This window comes from Bombina bombina, chromosome 2, assembly GCF_027579735.1.
Source record: "Bombina bombina isolate aBomBom1 chromosome 2, aBomBom1.pri, whole genome shotgun sequence".
Taxonomy (NCBI): domain Eukaryota; kingdom Metazoa; phylum Chordata; class Amphibia; order Anura; family Bombinatoridae; genus Bombina; species Bombina bombina.
In genome coordinates this window covers 446,186,424-446,205,825 of record NC_069500.1, presented here as the reverse complement: position 1 = coordinate 446,205,825, position 19,402 = coordinate 446,186,424, and the positions used below count along the sequence as shown (strand labels likewise).

At 39.0% G+C, this 19,402-nt stretch overlaps 1 protein-coding gene across 1 annotated transcript in view; it reads right to left on the bottom strand.

Moving 5' to 3' along the window:
* TTC28 (tetratricopeptide repeat domain 28) overlaps window positions 1-19,402 on the bottom strand; it is a 951,873-nt gene that overhangs the window by 834,973 nt on the left and 97,498 nt on the right. The window contains exon 2 of the mRNA XM_053702081.1: window positions 2,905-3,183. Coding sequence (XP_053558056.1) covers window positions 2,905-3,183 — 279 coding nt within the window. The remainder of the gene's footprint in view (window positions 1-2,904; window positions 3,184-19,402) is intronic.

Below are 19,402 nucleotides of genomic sequence, written 5' to 3'. Positions count from 1 at the left end.
CTTGCATCCAAGTTCCAGTTTACAGCGGCGACCGTATTGAAGGGGAGCTCCGCGGCGGATGTCTTCAGGATGGACCCGCTCCGCGCTGGATGGATGAAGATAGAAGAGGCCGTATGGATGAAGACTTCGCCGGATGGATGAAGATAGAAGAGCCCACCCGGATGAAGACTTCTTGCCGGCTGGATGGATCCTTCAAGCGGAACTTCAAAAACTGTAAGTGGATCGCTGGGGGTTAGTGTTAGGTTTATTTAAGGGTTTTTTGGGTGGGTTTTATTTTTAGCGTAGGGTCTGGGCAGGTAAAAGAGCTAAATGCCCTTTTAAGGGCAATGCCCATACAAATGCCCTTTTCAGGGCAATGGAGAGCTTAGTTTTTTTTAGATAGGCTTTTTATTTGGGGATTGGGTGGGTGGGTGGGTGGTGGGTTTAACTGTTGTGGGGTGTTTGTATTTTTTTTTTCAGGTAAAAGAGATGATTTCTTTGGGGCAATGCCCCGCAAAAGGCCCTTTTAAGGGCCATTGGTGGTTTATTGTAGGCTAGGGGGCTTTTTATTTTGGGGGGGCTTTTTTATTTTGATAGTGCTATTAGATTAGGTGTAATTCGTTTTTATGTTTGATACTGTGTTTTGTTTGTTTTTGTAACTTAGCATTTTTAATAGTAGATTTAAATAATTTGAGTAGGGTTAGGGTTTTTTAATATGTAATGTAGTTAATTTAATTGCTAGTTTAATGTAATTGTAGTATAATAGTTAGGGTTGGTTAATTAATAGTTTAATATAGTTTATTTTAATTCTAAAGGTAAGTTTTAATTTATTGCAAGATAGGGATGTGGTAATTTTAATGTAAAGTTAGCGGGTTGTTAGGTTTAGGGGTTAATAGCTTAATTTAGTTTATGGCGATGTGGGGGGCTGGCGGTTTAGGGGTTAATAGGTTTAGTTAATGGTAGTGATGTGGGAGGCCAGGGGTTTAGGAGTTAATACATTTATTTAGTGGCGGCGGGGTCCGGGAGCGGCGGAATAAGGGTTAATAACTTTATTTAGGTTGCAGCGATGTCGGGGGCGGCAGATTAGGGGTGTTTAGACTCTGGGCTTATGTTAGGGTGTTAGGTGTAAACGTAACTGGTTTTCTACCATATAAATCAATGGGCTATCTGGCAGCATTATAAGCTTTCGCAGCTTTCAGACTCCCATTGATTCCTATGGCATCCGCGGGCTCCAGGGTGGCGGATTGAAAACCAGGTACGCTGGGCCGGAATAGCCGCGAGCCTACCGGTTAATTATTTGATAACTTTGAAAAAGTGTCAAATAGTGCCGAATGTGTATTCGGAACATCTGTAATGATGTAAGCGTCGATCTGTGTCGGATTGAGACCGGCAGATCGTATGTTACGTCACAAATTTCAAATTTTGCCAGTCTGTAGGCTTTGATAACTAGGTTGAATCAAGCTCGCCACAATTACGCTGCGGAATTCCAGCGTATTTGTGGTTGACGGCTTGATAAATATCTTCCTATGTGATATTGCATTGTGTTTTTATCATGCATTTGTTGATTATGAAAATCTACTGTATTTACTGGTAATTTAATAGCCATTTAACTAATTAAGAGCAACTGGAACCTTGCTTTATGGTATTCAGTTTATTGACCATGGGTCTGATGATCTAAACTTCACAACCTATCGTGCTTTTTCATGCTGACCCTCAAAGGGGCTGCCCTAGTGGAATTATCGTAAAAAAGGGACAGTCACTGGGAGTGGTGAAATGTCTACTATTGAAAGTAATAGAGCTCGCTGGAAAGGGAAACTTAGCTCTGTAGAGAGAAGATAGCAGTGAGCAGGGGGGCGCACTTTAAAAATGAAATCCTGCAGCTAATAATAATCACATTACAGTGCTTTCAGAGTATAGAATCTTACAATCGCCTAATATTTTTGTATGTATGTGTTTGTCTATTAGGGTTATAAGTATTTTCAGGGTTTTCAGAAAAGCTCGCCACCTTTTAGTTAGCGAGAAAAATACATTTTGTACTTAAAAGTATGAATTTCTAACAGATTTTTACACATCCAGTGTACTTGAAGTATGATTTATGCTGTGCATATTTAATACAATTAACATGCAAATTTTACATTTTTGATAAAATACAATTTTGTTACCATTTTTGATGCACCTTAACAATACCATTTTTTCTGCATATTTTTGTGTGAATTGTTCAATTATTCATTTTGTAAGATATTTAAAATACAAATTTTATAGTTCACTTTTGTAATGTCCATACAAAAATTCAGTATACACCCCTTAGATAGAAACCCTGTTTTCAGGGTAAAATGTGGCTTTAGATCATTCTACAAGGGAAATAAAAGAACTGGTGAACATTCTTTAATAATCTCGCCAGCCCAGAGACCTTTAGATCATCAGGCCCCATGAGAGGATAAAAAGTCACGTTAGTCAGCCTTACCAGGCCTAGAATCACCAGTCCTGGAGTACTGTGGCTGGTATGGACATTCAAAGGAAGAAAAACAGAAACTTTACACCCATAAGCCTTGTACATGTACCCAGTGTGTGATTTTATCTAAAGTAATAAAAACTCCTTAGATGGAACTCACTACAGTTTATTTATGAAATTTTAATTCAACCTTATTATATCTAAAATACCATGTTACTCCTTCATTGAGAGATTGGAAAATCACTTGGCTAAGATAAAAAAATGACAAAAATGTAACTCACTTGAAACCAAGTTTAAAGTAAGAAAGAGATGATTATAGAAACAAAAGTAATATTTATATTCATTAGAGAAATCAATCCCTTGGTTTTCTAATGTTACATGTTCTTAAAAAATTTTCTTAAGGGAACAAGCAATCTTAATAATCATTTTACATATTTGCAGCTAAACCAAAAAACAATCATATAAATTCCTACCTTTGGCCATTTTGGATTAAGTAGTCGAGCTTTAATAGCATCGTCCAAAGCCTTCTCATACTTTTGAGTTTTCAGGAACGCTGCTGATCGGTTACTGTACAATATACAATTCTGAGGATCAACTTGCAATGTTTCACTGTACAATTTGATGGCCAGTGTAAAATCTCCCTTTTTACACGCCTCATTACTTTGGCGAACTTTTTCTATAAATTCTTCTTTGCTTAGAATGGAACTTTCAACAACCTTTCCGCTGAATACCTTTGCTCCAAAGACTGCATTCTGTAGTAAGAAAAGTTTTGAAAAAAATAGATTTGAGAAAATAAACAAATAAAAATGAAAGAACAAACAATAACAAATGAGAATTATTAAAACTACACGCTCATTTAAATTATTTGAACATTCCCGTACTTATATATGTGATGGTTATCAGAACCCATTTGAATGCACACATTCAAATTGGAGCTACACAGTAAAAATGGTGAACAATTATTACAGAGACTTAGGGATTAATAGAATCTATGGTATAAATCACACACACAAATCCTCAGAATTCTGACCCATAGAAAATAAAGAATTATTGTCTGTGACAAACAGCAAATATTCAGTCTAACAATTTTGTATAAGCTCAAGCAAGATGCTCTGTCTGCCTCTGTCACAGCTTAACATATTACACCAATAGTTCTCCATTATGCTAAAATAAACAGAAGCTTGATTAATACTGGTATATTTACCTATACCTCTGACAATCCATCGTTTAGTCTTGTAACATGAACTCATAGAATTTTGCTATTTGACACTTATAGATCCTATTTTAAAACCAGCTAATCAGACCCATGTGGCTTAGTCTCTAATAAATGCAACATTATATGTGATGGGAGCTAGTTTGTGAGCGGGTGTTATATTACCTAACATCATTTTTCAATTTACATGGGCTGCTCTAACACATCAACACTCACTCACCAAGCACTCACTCACTGGCATAAACCCACTCACATCCCCTTTCACAAACCATTCAGATTTTAGAAGTTAGAGGCACCTCAGCAACTCCATGCCTTACACACATATGTATCAGCTCACAATCACATTCACTACACATAGCTCATCCCAATCAACCACTGACATTCTTGTAATGCTTACCTGCACCCTCAGGTGCAACAAACAGATCACTATCCGTGGAAACCAGAGAAAGTTGTCTCCCTTTCTCAAATATTACTTTCTCTTCTACATTCTTTATCAACCCTCCCAGGCCTGAAGATAGGAAGGTGATAGGGTGTAGGCTTTTTACTGTCTGCCTGCTGCACCTTCCTCTGCCTTAATACTCCACCATTCCTGTCCCTTTAGCAGTTTATGAAATCTCTCTACTCCTCATCTCTCTGCATGTTGTGGTTATCTATTAGCTCTATAGACCAGCATCACAACAGCCTAGCTCCCTCATGTTCTTGCAATACACTTAAAATCATTATGTGGGGATTCAATACCCCCATTACCAAACCTTTAAGCTTCCATTCTGCTCTTTAATCTAAAATGTTTTCCTTTAGCAGTGTATTAAGTCTTCAGCTATCCTAAATGATGTGTGTAGTGTCCCCTTTCTTGATTCAGACCATTATCTTTTAAATGTCTGCCCCACTTTAAGTTTATGCACCTATAACAAGACACTCCAAAGAGCACTTGGTAGGGTTCACAAGTCTGACCTTACGAGGTATTGCTTCTTAATTTGCAGCTTGTTATTATTTATGCCAAAAACAAACAATGGATTTTTTTTTTTTTTTTAATAATGACAGTGAGAAGACCTGTAATCTCCGTACTCAAGTTCACATTTTTTTACTACAAATATGGAAAGTGATGGATGGAGTTTGACCATTAATAAATAATTACAACAACCAGAGTTAATTTCAGTCAAGGCTCTTCATATGTTAATCTATGGAAGACATATTATAATGACAAGGTGTCCTGTTAACTGCCCTCTAACTATACCATGTTTAACAATGCTGGAATTAGCCCTAAATTATACCAAGAAAATCCTCTGAAAGTTTGTAGAAGTAATATAAACGAAATAAGCCGATTTTTAATCGTACAGTCTGTAAGCAGAAGAAAGGGGCCAGACATATGAAGGATAGTAGTGCCTTGTCTAAAGTGCATGGTTATTTAGTTTAATTTGTTTCAGTTTAGTAGGCTTTTTTTTTTGGTATTCAGTTGTATATTCATTTTGGCTGTGCAATCTGTTTTCATTGCTAGTAGGAACTGTTGAACCAGAAGAATCTCTTGTCTGCTTTTCATACACAATTAAAGATGATATTTGCAACATACAGCAGTCAATTCAGTGTGAACTTTTACTGGGAACGAGAACTGTGGAGCATACAACAGTAGGCCACATGCAATGGCATTCCAGAATTTGGGTCTGGAAAATCTGGTCACCTTAATATTATATATATATATATATAAAATTAAATATTTTAGTAATGTTTTTTTCAATATTTATTTTTATTAATTTAAAAAAAGCAAGAAGACGACGGGTTTCTATTAAAGGCACTCTAAACTTCTAACAAGAAATATCAAATGCGGCGGCGCTGTGCCTTCTTTCACCTCCAAAATAAAAAGATCACAATGGTGTAGCACGTTTCAAATAAAATGGTAGGCGCACAAACAGGACATACTCACAGGATTTTAAACCATCACAAAGGTATCTTCAGATTTTATTAAAATATATCTCAATGCGTTTCGGCAAAACAAGCCTTTCTCAAAAGCATGAAATCAATATATGTCAAAGCAAGTTGGAGTAGCCTAGTAAAATGCTGTACACAATATTTATAGCCATCAGCTCTGCCTGCCTTTCTCAGACCACATCCATTCACAGGTGTGCTGAGTCTGGCTCACAACAGAGCTGTAACCTATCTCTATCCTGTTTTGTTAGGTTTGTGTCAGGTAAAAACAAATCATGCAATTAAATATGCCCTTTAAAAACTAGTGTGCAAAAATATGCCAATAAATCTGAATCACTTTGCCTTTTGACACATCAAAACAAAAGGGGCTGTGAATGGGTGTAGTCTGACAAAGGCAGGCAGAGCTGATGGCTATAAATATTGTGTACATTTTGCTAGGCTACTCCAACATACTTTGACATATATTAATTTTATGCTCTTGAGAAAGGCTTGTTTTGCCGAAACGCGTTGAGCTATATTTTAATAAAACCTGAAGCTGCATCTAAAGATACCCTCGTGATTGTTTTAATACTCACTGAAATCCTGTGAGTATGACCTCTTTGTGTGCCTATCATTTTATTTGAAACGTGCTACACCATTGTGAGCTTTTTATTTTGGAGGTAAAAGAAGGCATGTTTCACAGAGGAAAAGAGCAGCTTGCATCCCCTGAGGTGACACAGCGCCGCCACATTCAATATTTCTTGTTTCTGGATACGGTCTGGGAGAACAGGGGCTGGCAGCGAGCATCTGAAGGTGCTAACATAGCTTCATACTTTACTGCTATTTACAACTCTAATCTTCTAAAACTTGATTTTAACTACTGAAACTGTAAAACATAAAAATCTCTTTATTGCAATATTTTAGCTGCAAACCCCAAGATTGTGCCTTCATGACCATGTTTTTTTTTTTTTTAAAGGAAATATGTCTTGTGAATGGGCTTACAAATAGGATTGCACCTTCCTGAACACAAAGCACAAACATGTTCACAACGGGGCATTTTACAGTTCTACATTATTGAACTTCTAAATGGGACTGTGAATGGGCTTACAAATAGGATTGCACCTTCCTGAACACAAAGCACAAACATGTTCACAACGGGGCATTTTACAGTTCTACATTATTGAACTTCTAAATGGGACTGTGCCTTGGTAAAGGGAATTCAATGGTGTAGGCACAAGAACTGTAAAACACACTGTTGTGAATGTTTTTAGACTTTGCGCTCACAGTAGGGGAACCATATGTCAGTTCCTTGACCAATGTACCTAGGGGTTATTAAAGTCTTAGGCAGTGAAAATCCCGTCTGATGAAATTAACAAGACAGCACCCTCCCCATAATATATGTTTTTTCTTTAAAGAAAATGTATATATTTATTAGTTTTAATTTGGACAATTTACATCTGAACGAGGGTTCACACACACACACAGCTCTCAGGGGCTGATTCTCAACAACCAAAAGAGTGCTCCACTCAGATTTCAATTTGCACTTAATTACTCCTGTATTAAATGCAAGTTACTGATCATGACAGCAAATACAATGCAGTATCTGAACTATTTTGTCCGTTTCTTCCATCTACATCACGCCCTTTGGGCGCCATGTACTAAGGCGTCAATTTTTTCGCACAGACCGTATCGAAATAACCCGCCGGCATTCGCACCATGCGGATGGCACTTCGTTACATAAATGTACTAAAAACCAAGCCGTAAAATTTCGCGTCTATTGTGTGTCGAAGACAATCGGATTATTGATAACTTTGAAGCTTCGTTCGGCGCGAAAGAGCAAAGTTAAGAAGCAGTCTGCGACCTGATTGGTTTAGTTCTTTACCCACGTGACGATCTAGGTGTCATAATCACCAGACAAGCGGCAGAAATCTTAGAATATTGTTTATTTACTTTTCGGTATTCACTTTCACAAGATGGCTTGCACAAAAAAGTATAAGGCTGCCAACAGTTTTAATAGTCCGGGTATGGCTTGTGAACGCGCTGTCATTGGTTCAAGGTATTCTGCTATTTCATTGTAAAGTTGCATAATAGCTTCTCTGTCCAAACGGAATCTCTGGATAATCTCTCGATCAGAAATGGTTTCCAAACCCATACGTGGAAGGAAAACGCTAGGGACTCTAATTCTTCTACCTCTCCTTCTTTGCAAGTTGTCAACCGGTGCCTGTATAGCCCTTCTTCCTCGTAAATGAATTAATTGGAAAAGAAACATGTGTAAAAGTGTCTCCATCTTCATTCACTGATCCAAAAACCAATAATGCTACAATAGTAGTCTAGTCCTTTCACTTAAGTACTTCTACCTGGCGTCAGGTTGATACCCCCTATAGTTTTCTATTGTATTCGCTACCTAAATGGTCGCGAAGCAAATCACGCGAAGTTACAGTGAAAGTTGGAGCGGGCGGATTAGTTGTAACATTCATAATTTCCGATTACAGCTAATTTACGTGCGATCGAACATGTAGTAAGTGGAAAAAGGCTTCGGAACGATGAGTTGAGTAAAATTACGATCGCTGATGAAAATAGTGGTTTTTCGAGCAGATCGCAGATTGGTACATACGAGAAGCAGATCGTGAGCGAATTTTGACGCAGAAATACAGACGGACGGTCACTTCGAAGCTTAGTACATGGCGCCCTTTGTCTTTGTCATATAATTTCCTCTGCCCCTTTAACTTCCACTAGTCCTCTGGCCCTTTACCTGGATTCACCTTACGTTTTTGCACACCACCTCCTTTCCCAATAAATAGCAGCTGCATCATTTTATGTTGCTTGATTATTGATTCACTATCTACTCAGACTATGGATCTTCCTGTGTCTGCCTGTGTATCTACTCATCTCAAGCTTCGGATGTCATTCAAGTATCTTTGTGCAAGTACTACTTGATTACTACATTGTTTGTTCAACTCTCAAGGTAACATTGTTACTAATTCACTTCTGGATTGTGTTTTACTCTCATGCTTGTTCTCACAGCTTGTCAGCTGTTCATCTGTATACCTACTGCAACTTCTGGTAACTACTTACACAATAGGCATTACTTGTTCAAAATGTTATTGTCATTACTACCGCAACTCATTGTAACCATTTACTCTGAGAATATGAAAGACATTACTTGTTTATGTCCGTTTGCATCCTAATGGCTGTGCAGCTGCATCTGTCATCTGTAATTATCTGTTTCACAGTAAGCTCTGTGCAAACGTGTTCTTACAATACCACTGACTACCTCTTGGGGAAATATTACTACAGTACTCAGTCAATACTTATACTTACCTCTTTGGTGTATATATTACCAATATCTTTTGTGCATTACAGTTTAAGTTGTATTAGCTTTATTCAACCAACCATTGATATATATTAATTCAGCAAACATTTACTTTGCAGGTTTTTACTTCTATAAAATTCTATCTCAAAATCTCTGCTTACAAAACCCATATTCATATAAATATTATTTAAATTTGTATGAAAACATACTCAGCAGTTGTGTTCCACAAACTTAATTTAAAGCTAGAGAGAGACAGCCTTATTCAACCAGCTCTTAAAAACGGTTCCATGTTTTCACAAAATCAGCTCCTCCTAGTGGTTTCCAGAGGATAGTGCAAAGTGTCACTGTTGCAGCGCTCCCCTGATAGGCGCTATAGCCTATACCCCTTGAGGTGGCCCGCATCACGCTTTGAAAACCACTGACTTAAAGGGATATGGCTGCACCTGACTGACGAGGATCACAGAAGGTCAAAACGATCATCTGAAGTTGCCATTTTCCTCATTGGTTGAGGATTGGTTGATGTTTCAGGGCTGGACTGCCCTTTTTAGGCACGGTCAGACTACAAAATTGGGCTAAAAGATTGTGCGTTATTGAAATATTAAATATTAAATATAAAAATATAAATAAAGAAAAATATATAAACAAAAAATGTAAATATACATACTGTAAAAAATTCTAAATAATCTATAGGAAGAAGATTCTGAAGAAGGGGATTGTTTATTCCCCAAAACGTCAATAAATTTGACATATGCTTGTTGAAAATCCTGTGATGCTGCTTCTTTTTTTATTATAAATATATATATATATATATCAAAATAACAAGTGCTGCTATAAAGCTCTCTGCAAACTGTGTCAACACGTTTGTAAAAGCAGCACAGCAAATCACAATAATAAATCTTATAACATTAAAGGGGCATATTTATGTATATCTGCAAATGTGGTATACATGGGGGTCGATCCGATAAAAATCGTCGCCCGCAAAAGCCGGCGACGCCAAGAATTGCGCGGATTTGGTATCCTATATACGGCGTAAGCTAGAAGTTACGCGCGTATATTTCTGCCGTCGCCCGCAGTTTTTTGGGCCATAGGCAGGTATACCAAACCCGGGCAGTTTGGTATCCAATATGCAGCGTAAGGACTTACGTGGCGAAAATGGAGAAAACTTACTCCATTTTCACCTCGCCACAAAAAGCAGCCGTAAGAAGCCTTACGCTGACTATTGGAGACCCGTAACTCCCTAAACTAGCTGCTAAAATAAACCTAACACCTAACGCATGCGCAATGTCTATCTCCCTGTCAACCGCGATCTTCTAAAATAAACCTAACACCTAACGCATGCGCAATGTCTATCTCCCTGTCAACCGCGATCCCCCCCCCCCCCCCAAATCCCTAATAAAGTTATTACCCCCTAAAACGCCGCTCCCGGACCCCGCCGCCATCTACATAAACTAACCCCCTACTGTGAGCCCCTAAAACCGCCGCCATCTACCTTATCTATCCCGTAATCTGACCCCTTACACCGCCGCCACCTATATAAAAATTATTAACCCCTAATTTAATCTACCTACCCCGCCGCCAGCTATGTTATCTATATTAACCCTAAGTATATTATAGTTAATATAGTTATTACATTATATATATTAACTATATTAACCCTAATTATATTAGGGTTAATATAGTTAATATAGTTACTATAGTATTTATATTAACTATATTAACTCTATCTAACCCTAACACCCCTAACTAAATTTATATTAAATTAATCTAATTAATTTATAAACTAAAATATTCCTATTTAAATCTAAATACTTACCTATAAAATAAACCCTAAGATAGCTACAATATAATTAATAATTACATTATAGCTATGTTAGGGTTAATATTTATTTTACAGGTAAATAGTTAATTATTTTAACTAGGTATAATAGATATTAAATAGTTATTAACTATTTAATATCTACCTAGTTAAAATAATTACCCAATTACCTGTAAAATAAATCCTAACCTAAGTTACAAATACACCTACACTATCAATAAATTTAATAAACTACTAACATCTATCTAAAAATACAATTAAATTAACTAAACTAAATTACAAAAAAAAACAAACACTAAATTACAAAAAATAAAAAAAAGATTACAAGATTTTTAAGCTAATTACACCTATTCTAAGCCCCCTAATAAAATAATAAACCCCCAAAATAACAAAAATTCCCTGCCCTATTCTAAATTAAACAAATTTCAAAGCTCTTTACCTTACCAGCCCTTAAAAGGGCCTTTTGTGGGGCATGCCCCAAAGAATTCAGCTCTTTTGCATTCAACAAATACAATCACCCCCCCCCCCATTACAACCCACCACCCACATACCCCTATTCTAAACCCACCCAAACCCCCCTTAAAAAATCCTAACACTACCCCCCTGAAGATCTCCCTACCTTGTCTTCACCACACCGGGCCGAACTCCTGATCCGATCCGGGCGATGTCGTCCTCCAAGCGGCAAAGAAGAAATCTTCCTCCGGCGACGTCTTCCTCCAAGCGGCAGCAAAGTCTTCATTCTTCCGGCGGCATCTTCAATCTTCTTTCTTCGCTCCGCCGCCGCGGAGCATCCATCCCGGCCGACTGCTAAACTTGGAATGAGGTACCTTTAAATGACGTCATCCAAGATGGCGTCCGCCGAATTCCGATTGGCTGATAGGATTCTATCAGCCAATCGGAATTAAGTTAGAAAAATCTGATTGGCTGATTGAATCAGCCAATCAGATTCAAGTTCAATCCGATTGGCTGATCCAATCAGCCAATCAGATTGAGCTCGCATTCTATTGGCTGTTCCGATCAGCCAATAGAATGCGAGCTCAATCTGATTGGCTGATTGGATCAGCCAATCGGATTGAACTTGAATCTGATTGGCTGATTCAGCCAATCGGAATTCGGCGGACGCCATCTTGGATGACGTCATTTAAAGGTACCTCATTCCAAGTTTAGCAGTCGGCCGGGATGGATGCTCCGCGGCGGCGGAGCGAAGAAAGAAGATTGAAGATGCCGCCGGAAGAATGAAGACTTTGCTGCCGCTTGGAGGAAGACGTCGCCGGAGGAAGATTTCTTCTTTGCCGCTTGGAGGACGACATCGCCCGGATCGGATCAGGAGTTCGGCCCGGTGTGGTGAAGACAAGGTAGGGAGATCTTCAGGGGGGTAGTGTTAGGCTTTTTTAAGGGGGGTTTGGGTGGGTTTAGAATAGGGGTATGTGGGTGGTGGGTTGTAATGGGGGGGGGGGTGATTGTATTTGTTGAATGCAAAAGAGCTGAATTCTTTGGGGCATGCCCCACAAAAGGCCCTTTTAAGGGCTGGTAAGGTAAAGAGCTTTGAAATTTGTTTAATTTAGAATAGGGCAGGGAATTTTTGTTATTTTGGGGGTTTATTATTTTATTAGGGGGCTTAGAATAGGTGTAATTAGCTTAAAAATCTTGTAATCTTTTTTTTATTTTTTGTAATTTAGTGTTTGTTTTTTTTTGTAATTTAGTTTAGTTAATTTAATTGTATTTTTAGATAGATGTTTGTAGTTTATTAAATTTATTGATAGTGTAGGTGTATTTGTAACTTAGGTTAGGATTTATTTTACAGGTAATTGGGTAATTATTTTAACTAGGTAGATATTAAATAGTTAATAACTATTTAATATCTATTATACCTAGTTAAAATAATTAACAATTTACCTGTAAAATAAATATTAACCCTAACATAGCTACAATGTAATTATTAATTATATTGTAGCTATCTTAGGGTTTATTTTATAGGTAAGTATTTAGATTTAAATAGGAATATTTTAGTTTATAAATGAATTAGATTAATTTAATATAAATTTAGTTAGGGGTGTTAGGGTTAGATAGAGTTAATATAGTTAATATAAATACTATAGTAACTATATTAACTATATTAACCCTAATATAATTAGGGTTAATATAGTTAATATATATAATGTAATACCTATATTAACTATAATATACTTAGGGTTAATATAGATAATATAGCTGGCGGCATGGTAGGTAGATTAAATTAGGGGTTAATCATTTTAATAGAGATGGCGGCGGTGTAAGGGGCTTAGATTAGGGGTTAATAATTTTAATATAGATGGCGGCGGTGTTAGGGGCTCACTTTAGGGGGTTATAGATATAATATAGCTGGCGGCGGGGTACGGGAGCGGCGGTTTAGGGGTTAATAATTTTATTAGGTTGCGGCGGGGTAAAGGAGCGGCGGTTTAGGGGTTAATAGCATTTTTATTGTTAGGCTAGTGAGGGGGGATAGCGGATAGAGGGTTAGACAGTGCGGGCTATGTTAGGGAGGCGTGTTAGACAGTGCGGGCTATGTTAGGGAGGCGTGTTAGACAGTGCGGGTGTTTTAGACTTTAGTCAGGTTTTATAGGCGCCGGCAGATTCTAACGTGGCGCAAGTCACTGGCGACGCCAGAAATTTGTACTTACGCAGATTTCTGGACATCGCTGGTTTGTGAGACTTACGGCACGTTAGCATCTGACGGCGACCTATATGGGATAGCTCGAGTTGCGAGCTGAAACTGCGGGCGACGCCGGTTCCCTCGCTTGCGCCGCAAACTGCGATCGATATCGGATCGCGCCCATGATACATTGCACTGCATGTGAAGTGGGATGTTATATTGGAGAAACAAGCCAAAAACTGTACCTTCGGATGAACTTACACAGACACTCAATCAAAAACCACTGTGAAACAAAATACTGCACCCCTGTTGGTCACCATTTCACCCAACCTGACCACTCCATCCAAAACCTCAAAATCAAAATTCTCAGAGGCAACTTCAAAAACACCATGGAAAGAAAAACATTTGAAATGAAAATGATAATGCACTTCAACCTGTTTAATTCTGGACTAAATGTGGACTCTGGATTCTTAACACATTATCAAAATTTTTTGTAATGTACTTTCATTTAGTCAATTACATTGTATATTCCACATTCTTTATACATAGGTACACAGGTAAGCCTATGTCCACACTTTTGTCTTTTTTTAACTTTTGTATTCCCCCTGTATATACAATTTCACATCTTTATAGATATTGATTCAATGTTGATAAATAACTTTATGTCAGTATATGCTCTATGTAAAGCTATATATTTCCCCTGTCTGTTCTCCTACACTGGACACTGTCTGCCTGTTACCTAAGCCCCCCTCATGATTTTTACGACACCTCCTCCTTTCCCTGCACTGTCTTCTTAGCTATTCTGTGTTTTAAGATATAATCTGTAAATTCCATTGAATTGGTCAGTATTGCTTTAGCCTTGATAAAGGAATGAACTCTTCCGAAAGCTTGTCAACGTATAAATGTATTGTTAGTCCAATAAAAAAAGTATCATTGCTCAATGCAATACTCTTGTTATTTCGATATCTAAATCTCTGGAGTCCGGACTAACACGGCTACTCCAATCAACGTGTATATATATATATATATATATATATATATATATATATATATTACATTATTTATAATAATTTTTATATTTTTTAATACTTAATATTTCAATAACGTGCATTGAAGATAGCAATTCTTCATGTGTGCTAACCCGACACCATGTTAGACCTAAATCACAAACTGTGATGCGCGTTACAGATATTTTCCATTCCTATGTTCTTCACATAGAATTTTTTTTAATTTTTATTATTAAATATATATATATATATATATATATATATATACTATATATATATATATATATACTATATATATCTTAAAATGTTAATTTAAAATAGATATCTATACCTAAATATCTATAGAAATATAAATATATATATATATGTATTTACAATAAAAATTACATTATCCTGTAAGTGAACCTTAGAATGTTAAAAAAGCACACTCAAGTCAAAATAAACTTTTATTATTCAAAAAGAGCATGCAGTTTTAAGACACTTTCCAATTTACTTCCATTATAAAATTTTGCATTTTTTTTATATACACATTATCTGGGGGAAAAAATCCTACTGAGCATGTGCACAGGCTCTCCCTCAGCACTGGTATATTTCCCTCATCTCTAAAACATGCACTGGTCACACCTATCCTCAAAAAACCTTCCCTTGATCCAACCTCCCCATACAACTACCGTCCCATTTCCCTACTCCCTCTTGCCTCAAAGCTCCTTGAAAAACTAGTATATGCACGTCTATCCCATTTCCTTATACTATACTCTCTTCTTGACCCACTGCAATCTGGATTTCGTCCCCATCACTCCACATAGACAGCAATTGTCAAGCATACCAATGACCTACTTACAGCAAAATCTAAAGGCCACTTCTCTCTGCTTATCCTCCTTGATCTGTCTGCAGCCTTTGACACTGTTGACCACCCTCTTTTGCTCCAAACCCTCCAATCCTTCGGCATCTGCGACATAGCTCTCTTGTGGTTCTCTTCCTAACTATCTAACTGTAAATTTAGTGTAGCCTTCTCCGGAGCATCCTCTGCCCATTACCACTTTCTGTTGGGGTACCTCAAGGCTCTGTCCTCGGTCCACTTCTCTTCTCAATTTATACGTCATCATTTGGTTCCTTAATAAAGTCCCACGGGTTTCAATATCATTTGTATGCCGATGACACCCAAATCTACCTCTCTGCACCAGACCTACCTCCTTCCTTACTAACCGTGTCACTAACTGTCTTTCTCATATCTCATCTTGGATGTCCTCTCACTACCTTAAGCTAAATCTCTCCAAAACTGAACGCCTTACTTTTCCCCCTTCTTCCAAAATCTCCACACCCCAATTTTCTATAACTGTTGATAATTCCATCATAACCCCTACCCCGCATGCCCGATGTCTTGGGGTCACACTTGACTCAGACCTTTCCATCACTCCTCACATTCAGTCCTTGGCTAAAGCTTGTCGCTTTCACCTTAAAAAACATAATTTATGCTTACCTGATAAATTCCTTTCTTCTGTAGTGTGATCAGTCCACGGGTCATCATTACTTCTGGGATATTACTCCTCCCCAACAGGAAGTGCAAGAGGATTCACCCAGCAGAGCTGCATATAGCTCCTCCCCTCTACGTCACTCCCAGTCATTCGACCAAGGACCAACGAGAAAGGAAAAGCCAAGGGTCAAGTGGTGACTGGAGTATAAATTAAAAAATATTTACCTGCCTTAAAAACAGGGCGGGCCGTGGACTGATCACACTACAGAAGAAAGGAATTTATCAGGTAAGCATAAATTATGTTTTCTTCTGTTAAGTGTGATCAGTCCACGGGTCATCATTACTTCTGGGATACCAATACCAAAGCAAAAGTACACGGATGACGGGAGGGATAGGCAGGCTCTTTATACAGAAGGAACCACTGCCTGAAGAACCTTTCTCCCAAAAATAGCCTCCGATGAAGCAAAAGTGTCAAATTTGTAAAATTTGGAAAAAGTATGAAGCGAAGACCAAGTTGCAGCCTTGCAAATCTGTTCAACAGAGGCCTCATTCTTGAAGGCCCAAGTGGAAGCCACAGCTCTAGTAGAATGAGCTGTAATTCTTTCAGGAGGCTGCTGTCCAGCAGTCTCATAAGCTAAACGAATTATGCTACGAAGCCAAAAAGAAAGAGAGGTAGCGGAAGCTTTTTGACCTCTCCTCTGCCCAGAGTAAATGACAAACAGAGAAGACGTTTGTCGAAATTCCTTAGTTGCCTGTAAGTAAAATTTTAGAGCACAGACTACATCCAGGTTGTGCAGTAGACGTTCCTTCTTTGAAGAAGGATTTGGGCATAAAGAAGGAACAACAATCTCTTGATTGATATTCCTGTTAGTAACTACCTTAGGTAAGAACCCAGGTTTAGTACGCAGGACTACCTTATCCGAATGAAAAATCAAATAAGGAGAATCACAATGTAAGGCTGATAATTCAGAGACTCTTCGAGCCGAGGAAATAGCCATTAAAAATAGAACTTTCCAAGATAACAACTTTATATCAATGGAATGAAGGGGTTCAAACGGAACGCCCTGTAAAACATTAAGAACAAGGTTTAAACTCCATGGTGGAGCAACAGTTTTAAACACAGGCTTAATTCTGGCCAAAGCCTGACAAAAAGCCTGGACGTCAGGAACTTCTGACAGACGTTTGTGTAACAGAATGGACAGAGCTGAGATCTGTCCCTTTAATGAACTAGCAGATAAACCCTTTTCTAAACCTTCTTGTAGAAAAGACAATATCCTAGGAATCCTAACCTTACTCCAAGAGTAACCTTTGGATTCACACCAATATAGGTATTTACGCCATATCTTATGGTAAATCTTTCTGGTAACAGGTTTCCTAGCCTGTATTAAGGTATCAATAACTGACTCAGAAAATCCACGTCTTGATAAAATCAAGCGTTCAATTTCCAAGCAGTCAGCTTCAGAGAAGTTAGATTTTGATGTTTGAAGGGACCCTGTATCAGAAGGTCCTGTTTCAGAGGTAGAGACCAAGGTGGACAGGATGACATGTCCACCAGGTCTGCATACCAAGTCCTGCGTGGCCACGCAGGTGCTATTAGAATCACTGATGCTCTCTCTTGTTTGATTCTGGCAATCAATCGAGGAAGCAACGGGAAGGGTGGAAACACGTAAGCCATCCTGAAGTCCCAAGGTGCTGTCAGAGCATCTATCAGGACTGCTCCTGGATCCCTGGATCTGGACCCGTAACGAGGAAGCTTGGCGTTCTGTCGAGACGCCATGAGATCTATCTCTGGTTTGCCCCAACGTCGAAGTATTTGGGCAAAGACCTCCGGATGAAGTTCCCACTCCCCCGGATGAAAAGTCTGACGACTTAAGAAATCCGTCTCCCAGTTCTCCACTCCCGGGATGTGGATTGCTGACAGGTGGCAAGAGTGAGACTCTGCCCAGCAAATTATCTTTGATACTTCCATCATAGCTAGGGAGCTTCTTGTCCCTCCCTGATGGTTGATGTAAGCTACAGTCGTGATGTTGTCCGACTGAAACCTGATGAACCCCCGAGTTGTCAACTGGGGCCAAGCCAGGAGGGCATTGAGAACTGCTCTCAATTCCAGAATGTTTATTGGCAGGAGACTCTCCTCCTGACTCCATTGTCCCTGAGCCTTCAGAGAATTCCAGACGGCACCCCAACCTAGAAGGCTGGCGTCTGTTGTTACAATTGTCCAGTCTGGTCTGCTGAATGGCATCCCCCTGGACAGATGTGGCCGAGAAAGCCACCATAGAAGAGAATTTCTGGTCTCTTGATCCAGATTCAGAGAAGGGGATAAGTCTGAGTAATCCCCATTCCACTGACTTAGCATGCACAGTTGCAGTGGTCTGAGGTGTAAGCGTGCAAAGGGTACTATGTCCATTGCCGCTACCATTAAGCCGATTACCTCCATGCATTGAGCCACTGACGGGTGTTGAATGGAATGAAGGGTGCGGCAAGCACTTTGAAGTCTTGTTAGCCTGTCCTCTATCAGGTAAATCTTCATTTCTACAGAATCTATAAGAGTCCCCAGGAAGGGAACTCTTGTGAGTGGAACGAGTGAACTTTTCTTTTCGTTCACCTTCCATCCATGTGACCTTAGAAATGCCAGCACTAACTCTGTATGAGACTTGGCAGTTTGAAAGCTTGAAGCTTGTATCAGAATGTCGTCTAGGTATGGAGCTACCGAGATTCCCCGCGGTCTTAGTACCGCCAGAAGAGCACCCAGAACCTTTGTGAAGATTCTTGGAGCTGTAGCCAATCCGAATGGAAGAGCCACAAACTGGTAATGCCTGTCTAGGAAGGCAAACCTTAGGTACCGATAATGATCTTTGTGAATCGGTATGTGAAGGTAAGCATCTTTTAAATCTACAGTGGTCATGTATTGACCCTCTTGGATCATAGGTAAAATTGTCCGAATAGTCTCCATCTTGAACGATGGAACTCTTAGGAATTTGTTTAGGATCTTTAAGTCCAGGATTGGTCTGAAAGTTCCCTCTTTTTTGGGAACCACAAACAGATTTGAGTAAAACCCCTGTCCCTGTTCCGATCGTGGAACTGGATGGATTACTCCCATTAACAAGAGCTCTTGTACGCAGCGTAGAAACGCCTCTTTCTTTGTCTGGATTGTTGACAATCTTGACAGATGAAATCTCTCTCTTGGAGGAGAGTATTTGAAGTCCAGAAGGTATCCCTGAGATATTATCTCTAGCGCCCAGGGATCCTGAACATCTCTTGCCCAAGCCTGGGCGAAGAGAGAAAGTCTGCCCCCCACTAGATCCGATCCCGGATCGGGGGCCCTCAATTCATGCTGTTTTAGGGGCAGCAGCAGGTTTCCTAGTCTGCTTGCCCTTGTTCCAGGACTGGTTAGGTTTCCAGCCTTGTCTGTAGCGAGCAACAGCTCCTTCCTGTTTTGGTGCAGAGGAAGTTGATGCTGCTCCTGCTTTGAAATTACGAAAGGAACGAAAATTAGACTGTCTAGTCTTGGCTTTGGCTTTGTCCTGAGGCAGGGCATGGCCTTTACCTCCTGTAATGTCAGCGATAATCTCTTTCAACCCGGGCCCGAATAAGGTCTGCCCTTTGAAAGGTATATT